Consider the following 26,294-nt stretch of genomic DNA (forward strand, 5'->3'; position numbering starts at 1 on the left):
TGGTAAAGTCTTTAAACCACTCTCTTAGTGTAATTGTAAGTTTTCTCTCTTACAAAGGCTTCATGGAAAATCCATAGCTGTTGCGTGTGCGGAAATTAATGGTATCTTCGTTATCGCTGCTCTTGCTGAAAAAAGCAGATGCTGACATAGGAAGGAGAGAGGCTTGGGTGTTTTGTGTAACCATAACAGTGAAACAAATGGACACTTGAGTGAGGAAAGGGAGAGGAGCTGGCTGCTGCCTTTGTCAGCCCGCGGCGGGGCTGGGGGCAGCTATCTCTTCGTGAAATTTATTAGCGGCAACACACTTGAGAGGACACAAAAGGCTCGCGAACCTCCCAGCACGGCTTGCTCTATTTAAAGTCGGCTTTTTAAATCAAAGAAATGGGGCTCTTGACAGCAGAGCTTTGTGCATCTTTTGTGAAGTTCAGATAGTGGGGCTTTTTATTACAGGCTAAATTAGCCCATTTTATTGTTTTGCACTGAGGGATGAGGTCAGTTGACTGGGAATCTTGCTAACAAGGTTTTACTCCTGTCTGTTTTTTACAAGTGTTAACATGGGGTATCCACCAGTGCTGTGCACTTGCTGTTAATGAAACAAAGATGAATGGTCTAGCAACCCTGTGAGCGCTCCTTCTTCCCCTACCACTGAGCTGCTCAGCCCATGTCAGTGTACTTGAGCTCAGATGCTCCCTGGGGTTCTCGTTCCTCCAAAATCGGGTGCATTGGTTTTCTTTCTGATTTTGCATGCTTGCACGCTGCTGCTGGAACAAGAAGAAAAGGATGAACTTGGCTGGGCAGGGTGATTGATTTGGTTTGAAAAGGAAACAAGAAAATAGTAGTCATGTTGAATGATGCCTATGAAGCGTGGTGAGCTCTGAAGGAGCTGTCTGATGCGGCTCGTGCTTTTTCCTGGCGCCCTTCGTATACCAAATTTATTCAGTTACGCACTGATTTTTCTCAGGTTCTTGACCCAGAACTAGCAGGAAGCTTCCCTTGTTCATCCTCCCCTGCTCACTCAGCAGCAACTGCCGGGCCAACACTGTCCTTTGGTGCGTTGAGTGAGGTGGGGGTTTCTGCTGTGGCCCCAAGACTTGAGCCTGTGGCTCCTGGGACTTGCAGGTGATGTCTTTCCACATCCTCAAAGGCGCTGCCAATGCCTTGAGCCATCAGACCCAGAGGATGCTTGGCTCCTGTTGTGCTGCAGGGAAGCAGGGTGGGATCAAGTCAGAATTTCTCCCCATGTGTAGCTTAGGAGCTGCAATCAGCTGAGACTAAAATCAAACTCAGCCTTAGCAAATTCTCTTCTGCTTAACCTTTTGCACTGTGTTTAGCCAACATGCCTTTCTTTGCTTTATCTGTTCCTCGAGGAAACACAGTTATAGTCCTGATCACTTATAGGATGCAGACTATCAGCTCTCCTTGAGCTGTAAATCCTGCCTTATCAGGAAGAAGAAGCTTTCAGCCTTCCTTCCTTGCCTCTCGGAGACAAGTACTAAGTCTGGTTTTGTGGCTGTTTTATTTCAGCTTATCCCAACAGTATGAGACACTCCCCATAACCCTATGGAAACTGGGGAGCTTTAACCACCTAAGTGAGAGAAGGGCATAAATGGCTTAACTCAGGTGTCAGTGAAGGGCAGGGGTGGTTGAGGTCCAGTGTGCAGAAATAGCAGCTGGAAGGGTCTTCCTTCATCAACTTTAAGCAAATTGCCTTGGCCGGGTTGGGCATCCTCCACTGGAGGGAGCTCCAAAGGGGCAGCCTGTTTTGTTGCTCTGAACTGCCTTTGAAGACAGGGATGATAATATAGGGTGTGAGTAACCCCCATAACACCTCCCAGCTCCTTCAAGTCTCTGCTCAGGGCTGGGCGATGTCCCCTTGGTCACACCATGGCTGAGTTCCCCATACAGGTCATGTTGTCAGGTGGTGGCCAGAGCTGGCTGGAAGTGGGAAATGTTCTATGAGACAAAAACTTGGCATTTTCTGTTTTCCCAATACTGTGTCCTCACTTTGGTAGTTACAGTGAAAAAGAAAAAGCCAGAACAGTAATGACAGAACTGCTCTACGGATTTATTAAAGAAAAAAAAAGGGACGGAAAGACTATTTCTCTTTCTTAAAATAGCAAATTGAAAACCACTTTGCAGACATTTCTGTTAGTTTTGTAAAGGTTATTCATAGGAAACAATGACTAATAAGCTTAAGCCAATGCTCAATTTTAAAGTAACTTGTGTAGCATCTGAGAGGTGCCCAGACGTTACGGTGAGCTGCTGGAGAGATGGATGCGATAACCTGGATATCGAGGAGAGAAACCCCAGGCAGCCGTAAGCTGCCCCTGCCCCTCGGAGCTGGGCAGGACGTGGCCACGTCTGCATGGTCCTTGCAACCTTCTTTCCTGGTGGATCTCTGCCAAAAATGTAAACAGCCCTTTTTTTTTTTTTTTCTTTTTTGGTGAAGTTGATGGTGTGTGTTCGTGGGAGGCTGAGCTCCCCGTGGACCCAGTGGCACCCGCTGCACCCATGTGCAGCTTGCGCGCACAAAGGCAGATTTGGTCCATAATTTCAAAAATATCCTTTGGTTTTCCATGGGGCTGTTCGCTGGTCTGGCCAGGCTCCATTCAGAGCTTCTGGTTCCTATTATGTGCCCAAGTCATCCTCCCAGTTTTGCTGTAATGCTCCTTCTTCCCCTGATGCCTTAGCCATGTTTTTCTATTATTAAATAAGATTCCCCCCCCCTTAAAGTATCAGCTCTTATAATCCAAGCAGTAAAGTCTTGTCTTGTGTAACTGTCTCCTGAATAAACTGGGTTTTGGTGTTACGGTTAAGCAGTATGGTGGTTCTTTAGGAAACTAAAGAGCGATTTCTGCTCTGACCTTTGGGCTGTGGCTGTGTCGTGCTTCGTTTGCTATATAGTGAGTGGTCTGTTAAGCAGCCTCAGTGCCTAATGAGCTTGCTCTACACCCGGTTTTCAATAAGCCACTGCAAACCCCCTCCCTCTTCTCTCTTTTTCTGATTATCAGATGCATCTCTAATCTCCAAGTCTGCCACACTGTTGTGGGTGGAAAATTGAGTGAGGTGAGGCAAGATTGGGGGGGGGTTGATGTCTTTTATGAGACCAACTGATGGGGTGAGAGAAGCAGAGATGTTTTGAGGCCAATAAACAGCTTTTTGGGCTGGGCAGGGCAACTCCGTAGCCCGGCAGAGCTGCACAGGACTGGGCAGGAAAGGAGTTTTTTTATTGTCCACAGGACACTGCTGATTTGGAGCGTATAGAGCCTTTTTCTGTTATTTTTACTGCACCTGCCTTGCCCGAGGCTGTCAATGCTGTTGTGTTGTAGGTGTGGAGGTGACCTCTCTGCAGATGTGGTTATCTTTTGGAAAGGTGCATTTGGGACTGGGTGTGAAGTACAGTGGCTTCACACCTCACGGAGCAGCCCAAGATAAGCGGCTGTTGGACCCAGCCCTGGACATGGAGGGTTTTCGCCTGGCTGATCTCGGGCAACCTGCCCGTGTCGGGGAGGTGGTCCTGCCAAGTGTTTTGCTTTGCTTTTCTTGGTGGTGTTTATCCCCTTGACTGCAGTCTTGGGCTGGTGGCTCCACGTTGCACCATCCGTTCCCCCTGACGCTCTGTCTTTGCTTCCCCGCAGGGTGACATCCAGCAGCTCCTGATCGTGGCGGACCCCCGAGCAGCGCACGATTACTGTGAACACTATAGCCCCGACTGCGACACTGCCATTCCCGACTCCCCGCAGTCCCAGGACCCCAACCAGGATGAATACGTAAGTCTCTTGCGGGGTTTGGGGATGCTTTTGGGGCAGCAGCATCCAGTTCCATATTGCGGTTGCAAACGCACTCGGCTTCTTCCTCCTGTTTGCCTTCCCTGCAACCCATCTGTAAAGGCTGAGGCAGAGGTTGTTGTCAGGATTTGCCGGTTCTGGTCTTGGCTCTTGCCCTGGGGACTTTCCCTTCCTTTCTGCACTCCTCCCATTTCCAGAGACCAAAATGAATATTTGCTTGGGGCTCAAAAACTTGCAGGACGGACAGCCTGAGCCGAGTGTGAAATACTGACCTTCCCTGGCAGGTCAAATCCTGTCCAAAACAGGCACTTGTTTCTAAATTTCAAATTTTACTGTTGAACTTGTGAAAAGATTAAGCAGTTCTTTTTTTCAATATTCTTTGGAACAACAGGTATTAAAGAAAGAGGAAACGTTTTTGCCCTTGTATTTGACATTTGGATTTCAGTTTGGCAGAAATGCTCCCAGCTCATCTGTATAAGCTGCAGTACTCAATATTTTTTTTCTACAAAGAGTTAGCCTCAGATCTTTTCTTTAAAAAAAGAAAGAAAAAAAGACTGATACAGGATACCTTTTTATTTCTACTGCTCAATTAGAAATGTCTGGGTGTGGCTGATTTCCAGAAGAGCATCACCTGAATTTTACACATTTTCAAGAGGTCTCAGGCTCAGCTCACAGCAGTTGAAGTGTCTGGCATCCTCAGCCACTTCTCAGAATCTTGGCTGCTCTCTTGGTCTGATTTGCTGGTCCGTGGACTCTCTTGCTTTCAGCTGGTCTCAGATCTGTGGGCTCCTGCTGAATCCCCACGAAGCTGTAATGCTGTCAGCCTCCTCCAGCTTAGCTTTGGGACTGAATTAAAAACCTGAGCCTAGCAGGGCTTTGGGGAGCAGAGTGACGCTTGCAGGCGAGGCACAGCCACCCAGCCCCAGGGAAGTGCCGTAACTGCTCTGCCAGCACTTCTGGAGAAACAATAAGTAAAATAAAATAGACTTCGGTATGGTCAAACTATGTGGTAGTTGGAAAATAAAACTCTTCTTTTGGAGCCAGCAGTTCAACAAGGGCTGGCTTGTATTAGGGCTGTGTTGCTCCATGTAAGAATAACTCTTCCACGCGCTGGTGTCTGCCAGCGAGAGCGATGGACTGGCGAAGAAATTTGCCATGCCTGGCTGTAACCAAATGTTTTGTTTGTATTTCATTTTGAAGAATGACTGACGCCTTGTGGAAAATGCTGAAAATATCTTGTTTTCGAAGCCCTTCTGCCTGCAGGCCGTGGGTGGATGGCAAGTCACACGGATGCTATTAGTGCAGTTGGATGAGTGAAAATAGCATCCCCGCTTCTCAGAGCGGCTGCGTGATTCAAGTGTTTCCTTCCCCTCTCTGAATATGTCAGATGTGTGACTTGGGAGGCCTCAACAATTTGAGGTTAAAAAAAAAAAATATGGTTTTCCTTTTTTTATTGTGTTATCGTGGGTGACTGAATCACTGCAGGGTAGGTGCATCTTCTCTGATAAGGGAGAACGTGCCACAGGACCGAGAGATGATTGGGAACCTCCTCAAATCACAGCCGTTGCCAAAGCAGCCCAAAGCCAGGCTCTTGGTGAAGGTTTCACAGAAGCTGATGAACAAGAGGAAGGGAAAGATTTCACTGCATGGATCTGCATCACGGCATGGCCCCGTTGACATGAAATAATGTCTAAAAGAGCTGGCAGGAATGTGCTTGGGTGCTGCCAGCCTATTTTCTGCTTCTCATTTTCTCTTTGCAGTACACTGATGGAGAGGGAGAAGGTGACACCTACTACTATGAGTACCCCTACTATGAAGATGTTGACGAAGCTGTAAAGCCAGAAGCACCCACCACCAAACCCGGCACTCCCGAAGTGGCTGCTGGAGAGAGACCTGAAACCAAGCAGGTACCGACGTGGGGTCCTGGCAAAGATGCGGTTGATAAATGGCACCTTTATGGAAGGGGAGGTGGAGGACGATGCAGAATTTTTTTTTTTTTCTTTTTGTTTCTCTGATTCTGGCATTTTATTTCTGCAATAGGACTATCCTGCCCCCACGCCATCACCTGATGGAGGGGACCCTGGCAAGCAGACGAAAGAGGATGCTACAGTGGATGACCCTCTCGTGGATGAGTACAACTATGAAACCATTAACGAAGAGTACTTCACGCCTCTCCCCTATGAAGATGTCAACTACAATGAAGAAGTAGACCCCCAGGGTGGACTCACTGAAAATGCCGTGGAAGCTGAACTCCCTACGAGTACCGTCATCACCTACAATGAGACTGATGTAATTTTAATGAATGTCTTTTCCTTTCACTTTGTTTTTTATTAATTCTGGTATTTCATAGCCCTGAGAGCAAAGGAGATGTGATCATCCATATGGTAAATCTGTATGTGGTTTGGGCAGCTGTTGGAAGAGGAAGCTTCTTGTAAAATATTTTCACTCCAGATATTTCAGGGTGTGGAACACAGATATCTAGAATTTGGTTAAGGATTATTCCCCTGGAAAAATCTGTTCATATTGACATCTGCATTTCTCTGTGCAAAGTGCTCATCTGACAGAAAAATGAGGGTTGGTGTTAAAATCTAAGTAAAAACACTTTACTTCAAAGCTATTAATATAAATCCTTAAAAGGTTGATTTGATGGAGAACATCAATATTTTTCATTTTGTCATTCCCACTGAATAGCATCTTTACATTTTTCAGATTGTAACTTTTAGAAAAACATTTCAACGCTGGCACAAACCCTTGATTTCAAACTACTGCATTCACCCAGAGAGAGCCCCTCTGTTTTGTGCACAGATCTGCTCAAAGATGAGATCAGTCCAGATCCTACAGCTGATGTTTCTGTTGGAGCGATTACATTTTTAGTTACCCACACTTTAATATCCTTCAACTGAAATATGTTGCACTTGAGACTCTTCTATCCTTAAGACTTGCCCAGTTCTTGCCTTTTACATTGGTGCTCAAATAGATGAATGTTGGTCTCATCCTTAGATGAGACTGAGATAAATTGTTGTGCGGCTGCGTGCTGTATAGCTTACTATGCAAGGAAATAGCTATGCTAGACAAGGCAAATTCTTTGTTATCCGGGAGTATCAGCAAGGGGAGTCGATAGTGGGATAACATTTCCTGGGAGGTAGGATGGGACTTGGCAGAGTTTTGTGGTTCCTCCTCCAATGGAGAAGAATTACTTAGTTATGGGAGTGTCAGAACTCAAGGCTTTCTGGGAGGCACTGGAGGGTGGCAAAAGAGACAGCAAAAGTTGGCCAACATATGTTTGGAGTTGGACCTGGAAGCTTGAATGAAAAGGTGTCGGGGAAAGTGTCCAAGCAAAGAGCTGAGCAGCTGGAGCGAGGCAGGAGGGGAGCCAGCCGCCCCGAGGGCTGGTGGCGTGGCAGTGATTGAGTACAGCCAACTGGGGATGAAAAAAAACGTAGTGGAGGAGGAGGTTGAGCAGCCCAAAATGATACACAGAGAGAGAAACAGAAAAGGCTCCAGCGTCTCGAGGAAGCGAGCGCCAACCTGAGGGAACCCATGGATGGGAAACTTTTCTGTTTCCTGACAAGCAGCCAGAAATCTTTGGCCAAGCTTGAACTTTCTAATAGAGAGGAATTAAAAATTGGATAGCGTGACCTTAAAAAAAAAAAAAAAAAATGGGAAGAGGAAATAAGAGGCTCAAGGGCCACTTGTTTAGGAAAAGGAAATAGAAGAGGAGGGAAGTTCAGGTAGGGAAACACATGGTGAAGCTTTCCTATGTGAAAGCTCAGCCTGCTCCCAGCAAAGCATCTCACGGGGAGAGAGTGCAAACTCTCCACCTCCAGCAGCTCCAAAAGAGACAGCGTTTAGATGGGCAGGGTTGTAGGACTGCTCCTGGGGTGGGAGGTTGCTCCAGTGAATCTTTTAGCTGATGAGCAGAGAAGAGGACACAACTTGCCTGGCTGAAGGAGATTCCTGTGCACTGAGGTGAAGGGTAATGCAGCATGATGTAGGGAAGACTCCCAAAAAGTGCCGGCTGGAGGGACAAATACCCAAGAGGATATGGATTTCAGGTTTACACCTCAGAGTGGGACCTAAGGGCCTTGCCTGCAGCCATGAACTCCTGGGGAAATCGAATCCTTTAATCCAGCAGCAGACCAAGCTGCTTTATGAGCAATGTGGAAGCGAGGATCAGGATCTTGTGCGTGTAATTGCCTGCCCAATATCTGTTATTAGAAACGGGGTTTCAGCGGGAGATACAGCCTGCTAAAGTGGTTAGAGAAGTTTATTTGCTCTTAAAAAAAAAAAAAAACCTCACAGGTTTTTTGGCTAGTTTGGGAAACAAAATAGTGCTCATGGTCACGAGTGAGCATGGCATAATTTCAAGTAGTCCCAGGTTTCTGCCTGCAGCCGGAGCCCCCGTGCTGTTGCACAGGGATGCAAGCGTGCGGCGGGGCAGAGGTGGGCTGGGAACACCGGGCGTCCCCCGAGCTGCCGGCGGTGCCAGCCCTGGCACTGCTCGCTCTGGGTCGTGGGATCAAACGGGATGATGTTGGTCTGGTGCAGAATGGTCATTTTTAGCATCCCTTCACAGACCTGTTTCAAGATGGGGACATGTCTGTTCACTGTTGAAGTACACCTGTCTGTGTTTTGGGAAGACTAATTCCTACAATGGGAATTAAAAATGGATTTAGTTTTACACAAGTGAAACTTTGTGGAGCCTGTGCGAGAGGTTTTGGAAGCAGGCGTAGTCACTGAACTCTCCCGGGCTTGGGTTTCGTTATGGCTAATAACTCTGTGATAAATGCCAGTGAAGCAATTCTGAGATTTAGTAGGCAGCAATACTCCCATGAACAAGAGGAGCTGGGGACAGATATATTTTGTTCATTGCCTGCTATTCATCAGGCAGTTTGCTTTACTTGTCCAGATGCATATACCAGGGCTTCATATCTGCATTGCTTTCTCTAAAGGGAAGACTAAAAGGTGATTTAAATGAAGCTGTTATTGCAGTTTTTTGCACACTGATTTTTCTGGACCTCCTCTTTTCTTTGTGGACTGTTTTCTGATTCAGGTTGTCTAACAGCATTGTTAAGGAGATTATTTTTAGGCTTTTGTTTTGGTTTTTCTCCAAAGCACCTGCAAATCTCAGCATGGAACACTTTCTTCCTTCTCTGCCCAGTTATTCAAAATATTGTATCTTTCCATGCAAATTGACTTGAGGACCTTAATCAAAGTATCAAACCAGACATTTTTGACATTCATTTCAAGAAATGTAATTTGAAAAAATCTTGCTATGTTATCCCCGAAAGCTTTATGGCGAGATAAACAGACTTTAAGTTTTCAAAGTGCAAACCTAGATAAAAGATTTCAAACAGGATAAAAGACATGTGTGATGGCGCTAGATCCATTTGAACGGTACAAAGGAAAAATAAGGCAAACTTTTCCAAGTTTTCTTATTGAGTAATTGCCAAACTATAAATTCTGCAAAGACCAGTTGGTATTTGCAGAGGTAAAAGATGGGGTGGCAGAGCAATGATTGCCTTAGCACTAGGCCTACTCTTACTTTAAAACCTCTTCAATTTAGATACAGCTGCTCATGCTTATGGGTTCTGAGCAGTTCTGGCACAGAAGCAAGGTCTGGAAGTGGTGGTGGCATGTAAGTGATTTTGAATTCATAGTAGTGAGGAGATAATTTCTCTGGGAAGCATTAGAAATAATTCAATTTATGGACCATTTTGATCATTACGTGGATGGGAAAGAAACAACAAAAAAAGTCACCAGCACATGTTCTCCTTTATAGTGCTGCTCAGAGTAAAGGATGCCAAGAGACAGTTGCCTGCCAGGCTGCAGAAAGCACAGGGGTATGGAGAGAAGCAAGGAAATTCTGATACTTGTCTAGATGTCCTTGCTTGTGGTCCATAACATCTGTTGCCGTAAGGATTCGGAAAGGATTCAGGGATTAATGCATCTGACTTGTAAAAATTTCTGCTTCTGCTCTTTAGACGAGCACAATTGCAACTTGGATCCCAGACTACACAAACAGGAGGTTTTTGTAGAAGCAAACTTGGATTTTTCCACATTTCCTCCTGTAATCAGCTACTGATAATGACACATTACGTTTTTGATGTGCATTTTAAATACGGGACTTGGGTGTGTGGTGCTTTATGCTTAATAATCCTGTGTCGCCAATATTGAGGCTGAGATGAGTAGGGCTTGGAGTTTGAAACTCCCATTCCCTGTTTCTTTAGCCCTTTAGCGTTTGCGGGATCCTCCTGATGTGAGCTGTTGCTTTGTGCTGTGTTTTGTTTTCCTTGCTCAAACTTTTACACTTGCAGTGTTATTTTGGGAGTCGACAGAGAAATCCCGGGGAAAGCCAGGGTGTACACTTTGACATAAAGATCCTCCCATCCTTCTTGCCTGCCATTGGAGAAGACCCTTGGAGGTCACTGGAGACCTTAACACTCCAGAATTTAACTTTTCTTGTGCTTTTTATTTGCAACTATTATTATAAAGCTTCCTCACTTTGCAAAAACTACTCTGCCCCTTATATTTCCAGCATGTGCAGCCTAGAGAGATTTGCGGCCTGACATGTTGCTGCTGTTTTGCTTCCAGGCTGCTCAAGGAGGAGAGGATCTGGATAAAGATTTCACTGAAGAAACAATAAAAGAATATGATGGGAATTATTATGATAACTATTACGACAGAACAGTCTCTCCTGATATTGGCCCCGGCATGCCTGCTAACCAGGACACCGTCTACGAAGGGGTAAGAGAGTTAATTTTCCATTGAGGGTAAGCCTAGTTCAAAATGTTTTTCTTCCCGTAACTTGTAGCATAGAGATTAGCAACACAAAAAACCCGTGCGAGCATCTCGCTTGGATTCATCCACCTGCCATGCATGTGTTTTGCACAAGGCAAGGAGGAGGCGCCCCGTTTCTTTTCTGCACGAACATCAGCAGTCCTCTGGTTGCAGAAGTTGTCCCAGGATCTCCAGTTCCTGCTCGGAGTGGTGATGCTGACGCAGGCGATGTCCTCTTTGACTGTCTGGCTTTGTGTTTCCCTTGTGTGCTACAGATTGGTGGCCCACGGGGCGAGAAAGGACAGAAGGGGGAGCCTGCGATTATTGAGCCGGTAAGGACCATCTCGTTTTTTGGTGTGGTTTTTTATTCCCCCAAGGAAAAAAGGTACCAGGGGTATGTTCGGTATGGCTTGGTGCTCTCAGTGGTACAGCTGGGAGGAAAATTTCCCATGGAAGAATTACTTGGTTCATTTAAAAACTTTTAATATAAAATAGTGTAACTATTTTTTTTTAAACTTCAAGAAGCAACCTAAATTATGAAGGAAGTACAAAAATTGCCCATGAAATCTCTCATTTACCAAAAGAAAGCCTAGGCCTTTTGGAACTGAAGCATTAGGCGGAAGGCATGTCTCACCTCTCCAGAGATTTTGAAGTGCCCCGGCTTGGCAGCGAACCCGCTCCCCGAAGTGCCCACAGCCGGTGGCCATGTCATATCCTGACCTGAACTTGCAGCTTAGGGCCGGCTTTAATTGTGCAACTAATGGTTTCATCTCTGTGGAAATAAAAGCGTTCTCCCTGCAGACAGCTGCAGGAGAGGAGAGGTTTGCTGCTGTGCCTGCTCCAGGGTCCTCCCAGCTTTCCACTTTCAGAGAAACACTGTGTCGTCCCAGGAGTGGAACCCAGTGCTCTCTTTCTTTACGATTCTGCCCTGGCCTGTTTCTGAGATTGTTTTTCTTTCTAAAGAATGGTTATAAACTGCCTCTGCCCTTTGCAGTCTGCAAAAATTGTGGGTGCCCAACTGAGCACCCCCTTAGGCGAGGATGGAGCTGCTCCCCAGCTGCCCTCGTGGTGGGGACGGCTGGTGTTTGCTCGGAGGTGCCCGTTGAGCAGAGCAAGTGGCTGTTGGTTGATGGCCACGTCTCTGTCCCTCGTTTTGTGTCAGGATGCTGAAGTACCCCCGTGCCTGCTTCTCCCTGGGCTGGAAATGGGGCTTTGGGTCCTTGCAGCCACCTCCCCTGAGCCTCGTCCTCGAAGGGCTGAGCACATGCTTGCTGCACACCAGCAACTCAATTAACCTAATTTTGCTTGGTAGAGGGCCAGTGCAGTGCCCAGTGTTGCAGCAGCACTTCCCATCGCTTGGAGGCCATTCTTTTAATTCTTTCTCCCTTTCCTTCTTTGCCTGACACTTTTGCGGATAGCGGGAGAGAGCCAGGGAGAAGCTGGGGTGCAGCAATGGGGGTTGAAAAGCCTGAATGAGTGCCTTATAAAAGCATTTCCTACCTTTCCTTCCTTCTCTTCCTTTCTGGGTCTCGCTCTCCGCAAACAAAAGGAGGAGCGAGTGATTTGCTTATCGGAGGTGTGGGAAGGGGGGGGACGACAGCCGAACCCCACAAAGATGATGGCAGAAACCCAGCCTGCCGTGTCCAGAACCAATCTGAAATGCTACAAAGCGAACAAAATAGTTAAGTTTAATCATCCAGAAAGAATTTGGCCGCCTTCACTATTTCAAAACACTGGAGCATGTATAGCTTTTGCCAGAAAGTAAACAAGACCAAATGCCGCCTTTTCCCTCTCTGTGCGGTTCCTCTTCAGCAGAGAGAAATTCAGATTTGCTGCTCTCTTTAGCTCTTTTTTTTTTTTTCCCTTTGATGGGAGCTGCAGCAGAAGGGGAATAAAAACCAAACGCAGAAGTTGGATTCTGCTGGATTTTCTCTCTTCGTTCAAACCGCCTGTCCTTCAATCCTTGCTCTGTGCTGACACTCGCTGGAGGCAGCGGGGCAGCACAGGCGCGGGGTGAGGAGGGATGCTGCCAGGGATGGCTGGGACACCCCCGCATCCCAGCTCTCTGGAGGTACCAGGTTGCCTTCGCCTCCTCAAAGCCCCCTGTCCTTCGAGGGGGGACCCTGGTGCTTGCAGCTGTCTTCGGGGAGGGTTTGATCAGCCTTTGCATGGCACCTCTGTGTGTTGCAGCTAGCTTTTGGGCTGTTTCTGTGATATTAGCTTCACTTGTGGGTAGCACCTGGGTGTTGATTGAGTGGAAGCAACCCCCTGTTTTCCCCTGGGACAGTCCCAAATCCATGGTTTGCTTGCTATCCCCAAGGTGATAGCCCTTGGTGGCATCCCCCCCACTGGTGCTGGTCCCGGTCCCAAAACCCTCCCACGTTTCCATCGTTCCTGTTGATGAGCGGTCATATAAACAGCGGAGGTCTCTTGCCGAGGAGAATCTCCAGATGCCCCTAAAGCTAGAGCTCAACATAAACCGACAGAAAAATATGGGAAGATGCCAAGGATGTTTGCATTGCGAATTTGGCTAATTAGCCCAGGCTCTTCCCCCCCATGCGGAGGAGCGTCCCGAGGCTCTGCAGCTGGCCATGGGAAGCAGAGCCTCAGTGCTGTGCGTGCTCAGACCATGGTAACGCTGGCACCCAGCAGCCCAAGAACGTCCTGGGGAGACCTGTGTGGGCTGTGGCTTTCTGCACAAGCCCAGAGACAATTCTTAGTTTCTGTTTTGGAGCCTGCCACACCAAAATGTGCCATCGTTGGTCTCAACAGGGATGGACCTTGGGGTGTCCATGTGGGGAAAGGTTTGCTGGGACCTCTGGGGTTTCCAATGTCTTCATCATGTGTCTGAAAAGGAGCCAGTGCTTAGTGGATGTCCTGGGGGACACCTTCTCCATCAGCATAGCTCACCTATTCTTGGTAGCCTCCGACAGCAAATAGCTCATACTTAGTGCAAGTTGGAGGAATGTCGTGTAGGATTCCTGCCTAATTCCCACCCAAAAGAGAGCAGTGTCTCTGTAGCAGACAGTGAAACTGCTGTCAAAATGGGCACGGGGCGAAGTCCATGACCTGAATTCTTTATTGGTGAAGAGCGACTGCACAGGCACTTCTGTGATGACAGCAGCAGAAATTTTCCCCTAACACATCCAAATGAAGCGGAAGCCAGATTTTAAATGAGGTGGTGATGAGAAGTATGGACACTGGGAAAGACAGAAAATAGTGCTGGCCATGCATTAGTGGTGCAGAAACATGCATTCCACTAATGGAAGCAGGGATGGCTCATGGCAGCATGTTTTACCCTATTTTTTTGCTCCTCTGGGCTTAGGGACTGTGGCTTTTGGGGCAGGAATGCCTGGATTTCCCTCTAGACATTTCAGATCTGTTCAGCTCAGCCCTGTCTGCTGTAGTGGTTGCCATGGGGTCAGCTGAGGCTTTTAGCACTGAAGCCTGAGCCCAGGAGACCAGCCAAGGGTGACCTGAGACCAGTCCCTGCACTTGCTTCCTCTGGGCTTCTCCCATATGAGCTGACTGCTCATCTACAGATTTTTACAGGCTGATTTCACCCCATAGGAGAAATGTCCCTATTTGCTACAGATGAGCTCGAAAGTGCTGGGACTGCTTTGGCTTGGCCTGGGTGCTGCTGGGGGCACAGTCACTGGTCTAGAGATAAAATGCTGTGCTTGCTGTGGGGCTTTTCCCAACAGATTGTCCTGATGCCTTCTGGAAAGCATTTGGCAGGTTTATTGGGAGGTTTCTGTCCTGCCTCTTACATACCTATGGGGGGGGGGGGGGGGGGGGGGGGGGGGGGGGGGGGGGGGGGGGGGGGGGGGGGGGGGGGGGGGGGGGGGAATAAAAAAAGCTCAATTCTACTGAGTACATGATAGACCTGATTTAAAGTTATGACAAAATATTTAGATTAAAAGGAATGGAATAACATTATTCTACCATTTTGCCCACACAGTGATTTCCTCGGTACACAGAGTAAATCACAGCATGCAGTCTGCTGGGGAAGTAATTTAAGAAAAAAACCTTGCAACTTGATGATTAACTTTTTTTAAGCTGCTTGGGTCTAGAAACAGCTTCTTCCTGAAGAAGAGCTCTTCTGCTCCAGCACCATCAAGGCTGGACGTGCCCCAGGGTTTGCCCTGTGCCTGGCCGTGAGCGAAGGGAGAAGGGTCGTGGTGAGGAAGGCGAGGGTGGGCTTGGTGCTGGGGGAAAGGGCTGTTTTGCTGAGCCCTCGTGATTCAAATAGACAGTATTTGGCTTTTCAATGGGCAGTGCCTTTTGTGCCTCTGGCACTGGGGACACAGGAGATGTTGTCCAGAGAGTGGAAACCCTTCAGGTCTGGGATGCCTAGACCTAGCAGCAAGACCTGAAATATTTAAGAACAGATAAAGCATTGGGCTTTCCAGCCCTGTAGTCAAAGTGACTTTGAGGATGTGCCTTGCTAATCACTTTTTTTCTTCCTCTTGCTTAGGGTATGCTGGTGGAAGGCCCACCTGGTCCTGAAGGCCCAGCAGTAAGTGGCACTTTGTCTACACCTTGCACCGAAGGATGTGCATGGCTCCGGGGTGCTGGATGCACGTGGCGGGCTCAGCACACAGCTGTTCCCGGGCTCTATTGCTTCCATATGCCATGCATATGTACAGAGCGCTTTGGGGTCGATTTTCTGGTGCAAAAATAAACAGAAAGCTCTAATTCTTTTCCTGTTCATTGTACGGATATGTTACAAATAATAACACATTTTCCTTTAGTGGCTTATTTTTTTTCTCTCTTCTGTGCTAGGGCCTTCCAGGACCTCCAGGACCAACTGGACCTGTGGGCTTAATGGGTGACCCTGGGGAGAGAGTGAGTATCCATGTTTTTCTCCTCTTTGTCTGAAGCCTAGGGTCATTTTGTGTGTGCAAAGTGGGACTGTGGTGTGTCACTGGAGCTCTAAAATACTGCTCATCCTGTAATAGCAATCTCCTCTGAGTCAGCCCCAAAAGGAGCTTATGGTAGGGTACAGGGCAGACCTTTGCATCCAGGGGCAAAGGGTTGGGGAACAGCCACACCAGTCAAATGTATTAAGCAGTTTTCTCCGTGTTAAAACCAAGAGTAAGGCTGACAAACCCTCTGCTCTCTGTCTGCACCCTTTGGCATGTGGCTGCTCCTTCCAGTGCAGGAGCTGGGCTGTGGCACTGGGAAAACAGGATGAGCAAACACACAAAATAGCTATTAGCACAGTAAAAAGAAGTTCAGCCACAATTCTGCGTCCTCATTCCAGCTGGTGTCATGAGTCCTGGCGGAGGGTTTGGCTTTGGTTGGGTCCAGGATGGTCCCAGGGTCACGCCAGCACCCCTGCTGCGGGTCTTTCCTTATGTTCCTTTTGTGCCCCAGACTGCTCCCGGTGGGAAGGTGGCTCTTGTGCAGCACCTCGCCTTTTCTGTAGGTGGATTATTAGTCTGGACCAGTGAGCACTAGAGACTGATTTCTGTGCTTTAGCAATGCAGTAACTTAGATTTTGCGTGTTTGGTTTTGATGTTACTTTAAATCAGTTGTGTCCCTAGCAGCCACTGCTTTGTAAACTGCTGCCTGCAGAAGCCTCCAGCTTCGGGGTGTTTCATCGACGGCAGCTGCTCCCAAGCATTTTTGTGGACTGTGACCCCAGATCCCATAGTTTAGTGCCACACTTTGGTCAGAATTGCATATTTATTTGTTATTGCTGAGTCCTCACCTGGGATCAGGAATGACCTGTGTTTTGGGAGCTGCTGAACTCGAGCCTCAGGTCAGTAAGTAGTGCACAAGCACCATTCGAGCAGCAATCCGTGTGTTTGGCAATGCTGAAAATTAAAACCCACTCTCCTCGCTCCCGGAGCTGAGTCTCTGAAATGACCCTCGTACCAATACACTCCTCACTTGCTTTTGTTCACCCACAGTTCAAGCCTATTCCCTCTCCCCGGCAGAGGCAGTCAGGCAAGCAGGTACCCGTGTGCTGCTGCCTGTGCAGACGGGGACCAGGCTGCATGCTGCTCCCGGCCCTGCACCCAGCAGGAATTTTGGGCTGACATCTAGTGGGAGATTCACCATAGCACAGACGGGCTCTGGCTTTGCACAGAGGCTGAGGTGGGATCAGCCTCGGCTGCCAGAGCAGCTCGGTTTGGGTCTGAAACTAGAGGAGTGCGTATAGTGCCCTTGAACAATACTGCTTTGGATGATAGAGCACCAAAATCAGGGCTGTGCTGGCAGGAGAAGAGCGGTTCCTGTCTCGATGCAGCCCAGCGGAGCGGCGCATGGGGCTGCCGGCTGGTGCAGCAGCAGCACAGGGGGACGTGTACCAGCAGCAGTCATCTCGCATGAGTAAATTCATCAATTTCAGCAGGTTTGCGTGAGCAAAACAAATGGAGCTTGGAGCATGACACAGTTTTGGTGCCTTGGCGCATCTTGATGTTGAGCGCAGTCAAATATGCTTTCAAAATAGCTTCTAGTGTACTGCCGTTTCATCTGGGGAACGGGGCTCCCAGCAGCCCTAATGCCAGCCTCCACCCATGGCTTGTTGTGGCCTGAGGCATCCCGGCTGTCTTGTTAGCAAAAAATGTGCCTACAGGTGGGTTTCCAAAGGCAGGTTTGGTTGGAGGTCTGTTTTTCCTGAGTTTCTCCTGGAAAAAGCGCAGGAGGGAGGAGAGCAGCAGCGACACAGATCACAGGAGATGCGCCCAAACACACAACATCCCACTGGTGCCAGTGCTGTCACCCAGCAAATGCAAAACAGCTTTTTGAGGGAGTGCTTATTAGCAAATGCTTCCCTAAGCTGATCACTGAAGTTCTGAGCACGTTTTTCTGGCGGATAAGGCAGCCTGCTACCCGTGGCAGGCTCATGTGTACTGCAGCATCCTCCACCCATCCAACAGTTGGTTTCCAGATGAGGAACTGCATCCCGTTTGCCTCCTGGGTGCCTGGGAAGGATAAGCTGGGGTGACCCAGGCTCTCTGCGTTTGTAGGGCTTCCTACTTTTCTGGCAGATTTTGGTTGCATTCTGTCCGAACAAGGTGGGAAAAGCCAATGACAAGGTTCAAATGGGAAGGTCTGGATAGATAAGGGGTGTTGCGCTGTTCTGATGTGTGTCTTAGCACAGCTAATTGCTGCAACTGCTGTTAAGGATTTGTGTTGTGGCCTTGCTTGTCTTTTTTTTTTTTTTTTTTTTCTTAATTGAGTAACCTAAGACCCAGAAAGAACAGGAGGGAGAATTCACTCCACTGCAGATCAGAACAAGATCTCTGCGCTACCAAGGATCTCGCCTTTAGCCTTGTTTTTCGTGCTGGAGGAATGCCAGAGGTTTGCTGTGGCTTCCTCTGCGGTCGCCATCAGGCGTGCATCAAACCCTCTGGTTTTCATTTTTTCTTACTCCTGGCCTGGCTGCAGGCACGGCAATACCAGCTGAGGCACCTCGGGAAGTGACCAAGCACGGTTATACACCAGGGCGCAGGAAGGGATGTGCCAAAATACGAAAACACCAATTGGACAGAAAGGCTGAATATTTTTCCCTAAGTCCTTCCTGGCCTGGCTTGCTGCACGGGTTAAGTGGAGGCTAAGCCACTGTGCCTTAACTTGCAGAGGCCTTTTTTTAAGCTAGTGTTTACCCCTCCCTTCTCCCCTCAGCTTTTAAAAATCCAGCTGTGTTCCCTTTTCTGTCCTATGTACCCTTGAGCTATTGTCCTTCCCTAGTGCTGCCCTTGCCGTCATTCCTCTCCCACCCATCGAGGTGGTTCTCCATCCCACCTGCTCGTCAGCAATAAGCAAGAGATGGGAAACTGCCCCTCTGCAGTTCGGTCCTCTTCCAAATTACCATCCCATCAGGGTGGATTTGGGAGCCCTCGGGGCCTGGCTGCCTTCCCCGGGGGCGCGGGCAGGAGGGGTTGCGTTCCCAGCGGGCAGGAAAGCTGGGACACAGGACAAAGCAACCAGCTGGCTCCAAACCTTCATTATTCACCTCCCAGCCTGATGACAAGCATGTTGCAAAATACAACCACTGAGAGAAATAAAATCATTGCTGGCCTGCACTGGGAAGTGTCTGCTGGATTTAAGGTGTACTTGAGGAGATTATCCAGGTGTTGGGGCATTCTTGTGGCAATGACCCCAACCTGGGCCCTGGGTTGGTTGTTTTGGTTTTTTTAATTAAGGCTTTTTGTTGCCTTGTTGGTCCCCAGGGACTTGGCTGGCATCTGCTGGCTGCTGTGCTCCCGCATTCCCCCCTGGAGCACTGCTGTAAAGACCCCCCACCCCATTTACACTCCTGGTGTATTTATTGGGTTTTTTTGATGGAACAGTGATAACATTTCTTGTGGTTGTGACATGATTGAGAACAAGAGGCCCTGACTGCTCCATCGATTGGTGCCTGTAAGCTCAGAAAGTCAATATGCAGCTGCGGGCTCAGCCCATGGCCGGGAGCCAGGGCCACCACTCAGAGAGGCTGACTTAACCCTTGAGACACCGCAGTCCTGGTTCCTTCTGCACTACTCTGGCAGAAAGACCAAGGAAGGGCTCTGTATCCTTGGGTGTCGGACGTCACAGAGGATGGGCAAGGTCCCAGCAGTGGCTTGCATCTTGCAGTGGTCTAGGATTAGTCAAGAGGGCTGTGTGGCTCCATCAGGCTCTTGGTGGGTCTTCATCCTGCATGGGTCCTCCGTGTTGCCTGGCTTTCTCCTCTTGTCCCCTTGATGTGCTGCTTCTGCTCCAAAGAATTCGGTTGCCTGGCAGGATGAATGCTGACCCTGGTGATGAGGGAGTCTGTTTTTCTGCCATTTGTCTAGGCAGATGCAGACATTTGCTGGCCAGGCTCCTCTTGAATGGCCATGCAAAGCCAATCAGCAGCAGACATACTGTCCCTGATGATGTTGCTCCACACCCTGAAATGAAAGGCGTAATTTGCATTCTAGCACAGACGGCACATCCTGCTCCTCCGAGTGTCCAGAACAGAATGTAATACAACATATTGTGCATGGGGAAGTGATGAACTTGCAGAGCCAGGAACTGCAACTGTATTAAAATACTCCTTTTCAATTAAAGCAGCTCCTCTTTTAATTTGTTTATTAACCCTGCGCATAGCTCATGAATTTACATGACACTTATATGTACAGAGAGGAACATTTCCTATGCCTGTGTCTCATAGAAGAACTTTTTATTTGCACGCAGGTGCACTGAATTAATATACCAACAATATTCAGCTATGTTAATATTGGCCAACACTCATTTAGCTCTGTTTTATTCATCGTGTCAGTTTGTTCATTTATCCGAGTTATTTTACAACACGAAGAAGAGCTTGCGTCACCGGCAGAGCTGCAGAGCAGCCTGTTTGTGGGAGGTTTCAGAGGACTCATCTGGGGGGAGGGTGGTTTAGGATGACTTAGGCAGGTTTCTTCGAGCAGTGGGAAGCAGGAAATATGGTACTTGGGAGACCAGAGAGCTATTTCATGGGTACTCCAGACTGGAATGAAGAAAGTGGGAAAATGTGCTCCTTTGAATGAGATGAATTGCAGCATTAGAGCAAACTGCAGCTCTGTCACTGACCTTGCTGTGTGTTGGAAATCTGGTGTGTCTGGGTGCTCTGGGCTTGATCAGCATACCTCTGGGGGAAGGCTGGTTGCAAAACCATAGCTATATCTTCCAAGACCATACAGTCATTGCATCCCAAAGGATTTATTCCCCCAAGGGTGGCTTTGCATCTCAGAAGTGTAATAGGATCCCTAAAATCCTTGTTGGGGTTCTGAAAGGCTTGATACTTTCAGGGTGCCCTTTTCTCCATCAGCTGGCAAGCGCTGCCTTACCTAGAAGACCCCAAATACTGCGAGAAAGATCTTCTGTTGTGTAATTTTCTGACCAGGGCAAAAAAATAATCCTAGACAGAGACACTTAAAGCAAGTTGTGAGGCTCAGTACTGTGGGCTGCTGGGCACCACTCTGTCTGTCACTGCCTGCTACTCGAGGAGCCCGAGCGCTAACACACCGAGGTTTCAGTTTAAACATTCCCTTGAAATAATTGCATTAGTGTTTGCACTCAGCATGGCATTTTAGAGCACTGCACCAAATGAAAGTTGAAGTCCCCATCCCTGGATGCTATATATCAGCAAATCTCTATTTACATAATGAGCGACACAGATTTATACCGAGAGCCTGGCATGCTGCATTTCTTAAAGGCATTAATGAATTTAAATTTACAAAGTGCTTTATGGGTTTGATTTTCCTCCATACCATTACCCCCTGCTGCTCCACCCTGCAAGCAAAAGACCTCACACACCCAACCCGAAACAAAAAGAGGCGTTTATTTATAAAAACATTGCATCAACATTTGTCAGGCAGAGTACACACAGAGAGATAAACAAGCTCATTCCTGATCCATCATATGCAGGACCGGAGTTAAAGGAGAAGAGAGGGAAGAAAGTTTATTATATAAAATGAGTCTGGCCTAAATTATTTATTGTGCTTCTGCTCCAACAGATGGGACTGCCCTCTGCACCTCATCAGCGGAGTCAGGGACTCCGGTGTTGGCCAGACTAAGTAAACAGCATGAATGTAACATCATGAGCTTGTCTTAAAAAATGGATGGGCTGGTGTGTTATGCAGTCTCCCTTTGGCGCTGAGGGAGCTGCTGTTTTGGTGGTTTGTGGGTTTTGGTGGTGTGGTTTTTTTTTTTTTTTTTTTGCTGATAAATCACTGCCTGCAGCACTGTCTGCTGCAGCGCTGGGAGCAGCGTTGTTATTCCGGGCCGGTTGCGGTGCAGACCTCGGCTCCTCGTCCGCGGACGCTGCTCTGCCCTGTAATTCTGGTGCAGGTCCAGCCGCAGCCCGGCCGGAGCGATGCGCGGGCTGGGCAGGGTGGAGTAGCGGCAGCTCTTCACCCCTACCCTGGTGCTGGGCTCTAATTTAGCGCTTGAAACTTTGGCTTGAATGTTTTGGGTGCCTTTTTAAGAGGGAGACAATGAGGGAAATATTAAGTTGAACATGGCATAGAGGGAACGGAAGAAGAGGGAACAAAGAGGTGTGAGATGCAAAGAGATGCACCAAGATCTTTGGTGATCTTGGTGCCCCACCAAGAGTGGGGCAAGGATAACACATCAAATGTTTTGGATTGGTTGGGTTTTTTTTTAATGTTCTGATTTTTAGGGACTTTGTTACCTGTTTCTCTTTTTCTTCTCCCTTTCCTGCCTTTATCTGCCTCCCTTTGCCTTGTGGGGTGAATGTGCGACTTTCTGGGGCAAGGTCTGCCTCGTCTGTGTCCCCACAGTGTGTCCATACATGTCTGTGATTTGTGGCAGGGTTTTATTTTTACTTTTGTTTAGCATCTGCATGGGCTGGAGGGCTTCAGGCAGGTTGAAGAGAGCGAGAACTAACATAGATGTTTGTTGCTTGCCCTTTCAAGAGCTTTGGTTCTCCACAGATAGATTTATTATTCATGCTTAGGAAATAGGAGAGTGTCCAAGTCCTCAAGCTTGAGCTGTTGGTCAGGCAGTCCTGTCTGTCTTGCCATGAAATGAGCACCAGGGCTCCTCTTAGCCTCACCGGGACGTGATCAAGTCACTCTTGCCTTTGGCTCCTTAAGCTGGTATGAAAATTGTGATTAGGCATGCACATTGAGTAGTTGGATGTCATCCTCATTTGCATGTAGGATTGCTGGATGGATGTGCAAATTTGGGTTGACTTAAACTTTTTGCTAAGTACACAGTTGGGAATACAAATAATCTATGGGCTGTCTTAGGAAAATTGGCCGTATTTGATTATTTATAGCTTCATCAATAGATCTTTTACTGCATACTCGTTTCTTTACTACAAGTTAAAGATACTCAACGGATGTTAATCAGCACAGCTCCATTGAGATCCTCAGAGTTTTGCTGATTTACAGCCGCTGACAGGATCACTCCATTGTAGATGGAAGTAGCCTCATAGGACTAAAAAAAGACAGAAGAGAGAAAAATGGAACGACCCAGATGACTGAACATGTACGGAAATGTATTTATCTTTCTACATTTCTATCTCACTGACCTGAGTTATGAAGTTTCATATACTAAACATTGATTCCATTAACTTGGAACATTGCGGAGACTTTTATTGCTTGCTCAAAAATTGCATATGGCAGACCCTGGAAATATGGGGGCCAGGATTTAAGAAGAGGGAGTTACTGAGAAAAATCATGTGCGCTTACAGATGTGCTTCCACAAAATTTGCCATAGCATTGGGATGCCTAATGCTTAAGGCCCGTCTGTCAAGATAGGGAGCCTTTTGTATCGTGATATATGCCTTTACAGCCACGACTACTTATATATGGATGTGACTAGAATGACACTATAGATGTTTATTTTTATTTCTTCTTGTAGGGACCACCTGGTCGCCCAGGTCTTCCAGGAGCAGATGGTTTACCAGGACCACCAGGGACAATGCTTATGTTGCCTGTAAGTACAAGCGTAACTAAAAAAGCATTTAAATGAGTCGAGCTTCTTGGCTTTGCTACTGCTTCATGCTTGTTCTTGCAGAAGTCTCCCATCTCTTTTACACCAAGGACACATTTTTCCCTGGTATAAAAGATGGATCCAGATGGTTCCCCTTGTAAATGTACTTTTTGCAAAGCACTATAACTTCTTTGTTGGTTAAAAGCACAGGGCAGATAGGTTAAAATTTCCAGAAGTGATGAATAAGCTTAAGTGTTTCTGACTGGGCATGGTGTTGGAGAGTGAAAGTCATGAAGAAGCAACTGAAGAAGTCTCTAAGGGCCTAATTTCTAGGCAGAACCCTCCCTCCTACAGTGAGGAACATCTAACAGCTCTTCAAAGCAGGTGCCAAAATTGTAATCATCTGAATGAACTGGTCTCTTTTGATGACCAGTGGTTAACTTGCATTGTTTTTTTTCTCCTACACGAAGCTAGCAAGTACCGAGTCAGCCTTCTTGGTCCTGGGATGCTAAAGGAATGGTTATATTTTGTGTCTGCTTTGATGTGAGAAAGCCCTAAGGAAACCAGCTGCTGAAAATAAGTGGTTAGGTACCAAAGGGAAAGAGTCTTCAGTGAAAAACCACAGCACTCTTGTACGGGCTCCAAATGGTAGGGTGATACTTGTGTAGGTTCTTGGCAGGGTGCCTAGGACAGTCTGGGCCGAGTGCTCAACATGGAGCTTAGCTGGCCATTACAATACATTTGTTGGCCTCTACAGTAACCAACCGTAGGCCTATAAATTGCATCTCTTTGAATCTGCTTGCCAAGTTCGTGTGGTCATATACCTAGCGCCAACCAAGCAAAATGCAGAGGTGAAATGGAGGTGAAAGAGCTGTCCAAGTAGGTTCTGCAGCCTGGACAGTCCTTGCAAAACCTCAAACACGCATGCAATTAAGGCAGGAGAAGGGTGTGTGTCCTGGAAAGTGGGCTTGTAGCTGTTGGGGGTGGAAAAGGCAGAAGAAAACATTAAACTCCTTCCCTTTCAAGTTTGGGAAAATAAAACATTAATGCTTTTTTTTTTTTTAAATCCTTTGTGTGCTGAAGGATCCTGGCTTGAACAATAGGCCAAACTCTGTTCTTTGAAGCATACTGCCGCAGTTGAGAACTATAGCCTTTGTCCTGAGGCAAAGGGGTAGCTACAGCCAAATAACCTGATGCAACCCCATCTCCGGGGGTCTCCTGGCCAACAGTATCTGCATGGGGAATATCAGCCCTGTGAGAACTTTGCATTTAGTTTTGAACACTGGTGTGTGAGGGTCCTTACAGTTCAGAGCCTACAATCCCTTTTATTGTGCGTTACTTTGAGCTGGCAGGATTTGCTGTGCGGGTACGGACGTGGGAAACGGTCAGTTTATGCCTGTGAGCTGGGTGATGTGAGGGCACGATGGTTAATGGGATGGCCTGGAAGGACAGCGATGGAGTTGAGTCAGTCATGCTGAACAGAGTTGTTTAGGAGTCAGGCTAGCATGAGGGTGGAGTGACAGCAACCCTGTGACCTGCTTTCTCCATCCTATTCCCATTAGTTCCGCTTTAGTGGAGGAGGAGATGCTGGCTCTAAAGGACCTCTCGTTTCAGCCCAGGAGGCCCAAGCCCAAGCCATCCTGCAGCAGGCCAGGGTAAGTGAAGGGTGGTGGGGATGTCTCTTGCAGGAGGTGCCCGAGGAAGCGGAGGAGGACCAGAATAAATGTGTCCAAGATATCTTCATACTTGTACCATCCATGGTGCTGGTGGTGGTGACAGCCTCTCATCTGAGGTGGAGTTGCTTTTGTGGCTTGAGGTGATGACATCTGGATGACTTGGCATTTTACTAATAGCCAGTAATAGGCCAGGCCCTAGAAACATGATTTTAAATTGCCTACTGACCTTAGACAAGGCCTTCTGCTAGTGCTAGTAGACATAGACCTGTTGACTTCAGTAGTGTTTGCTGTTTATGCTGACACTTTTGAGAATCTACATGAACAGTTGTGGTATGTGTTGTGGGGGGGTCCGTTCTTTTTTTTTTTTTTCTCCAGTAAATCATAATAATTAAATGTATGTCACAGATGTAAGCTGTTCCCGGCTCCACGAATCTCAATAGGCAGACTGCAATTTTCTTTAATGTATTTATTTGGAAATACATGATGACTATCCATGCAACCTTTTTTTCCTTGGATGACCGTATTGATTGATGATCAGATAGTCCCTGGCGGTGTTTATTATGTAGGCTGGCTGGTGAAACAAGATTGGCCATGCACGTTCCCAGTACAACTCCTGTTCCCTGCCTAGATGAGTACCTTAGTGTATAAGGCTTTATACTCATCTGTTCAAAATAAAACTTAATTTCTAGCCAGTACAGCTTTGAAATTTTTCTTCCATGAGTGCTTGTGTGAAGTTACATTTGATCATTGACATGTTAAAAGCAGAGATGCAAGAGGCACAATTACAGAAGAGGGGAACATGTGGGGACCCCACAAGTGCCCTCCTGCTGTGTTTGCCCCGATCTTGCCCAGGATGGACCAAATTCTGGCTGTGAGCACGCTTTTGCAGTAAAGGGGAAAATATAAGATTGTTTAGGGAAGCAGTTTGCAAAGGGACACAGCTTTGGGGGGCATTGCTCCTCTCCCTGCCAAATGCAAGCATCTAGGGACAGAGCTTAGGTGTGCTCCTCAGGTCTGAAGCCCGCATCTGTGTGCAGCTGGGATGTGTGGCTTGGATGTCGCCAGTCTGCTATTCAGAGCTGTTGGTGGTCGCTTTAGCACAGACTTTTTGGGCTAATTTGCTGAAATAGGCTAAAAAGCAATTTATTTCACCCTTAAATGAAATAAAGTCCATTGGGATCTCCACCCAGCTGGGTGGCACATGCCCCTTTTAGGTTTATAATGAGGATTTTGGCTTAGCTGGGGCTGTTCTGGTTTCCATCCAACTCCCCTTTTACAAAGGAGTTTGATTTTATACATATTCAGGTAGAATATAGGGCCCTGATGCCACCAGCCACTACACTCTCCTGTCCATTAACCTTACTCTGAGAATAATATTGGTGGATTATGTTTCTGGTGTTACCTTGTCAGTCTTAATTTCAAGGCTGCCTACAGTTTTTCCATCAGCGTTTTATGTTGCTGGGAAATAGGGGTTTTGACCAGATGAACATTTCATGAGAAGCATCTGCTTTCTCAGACTCTCTGTTTTTGTTCTTTTTTTTTTTTCTGCCTGTTGAAAATTGTGACTGTTATGAAAAAACAAAGAATCTCACTCAAAGTCCCTTTTTTGGTTTTGGGGTTTTTTTTGGGGGGG

At 47.4% G+C, this 26,294-nt stretch overlaps 1 protein-coding gene across 1 annotated transcript in view; it reads left to right on the forward strand.

The window, feature by feature from the left end:
- Nucleotides 1–26,294, forward strand: part of COL5A1 (collagen type V alpha 1 chain) — a 181,551-nt gene that overhangs the window by 89,934 nt on the left and 65,323 nt on the right. The window contains 9 exon segments of the mRNA XM_050907940.1: nucleotides 3,639–3,770; nucleotides 5,549–5,695; nucleotides 5,829–6,077; nucleotides 10,383–10,535; nucleotides 10,844–10,900; nucleotides 15,046–15,087; nucleotides 15,354–15,416; nucleotides 22,914–22,988; nucleotides 24,548–24,640. Coding sequence (XP_050763897.1) covers nucleotides 3,639–3,770; nucleotides 5,549–5,695; nucleotides 5,829–6,077; nucleotides 10,383–10,535; nucleotides 10,844–10,900; nucleotides 15,046–15,087; nucleotides 15,354–15,416; nucleotides 22,914–22,988; nucleotides 24,548–24,640 — 1,011 coding nt within the window.

The sequence above is a fragment of the Gymnogyps californianus genome, chromosome 18, assembly GCF_018139145.2.
Source record: "Gymnogyps californianus isolate 813 chromosome 18, ASM1813914v2, whole genome shotgun sequence".
NCBI classification, from domain to species: domain Eukaryota; kingdom Metazoa; phylum Chordata; class Aves; order Accipitriformes; family Cathartidae; genus Gymnogyps; species Gymnogyps californianus.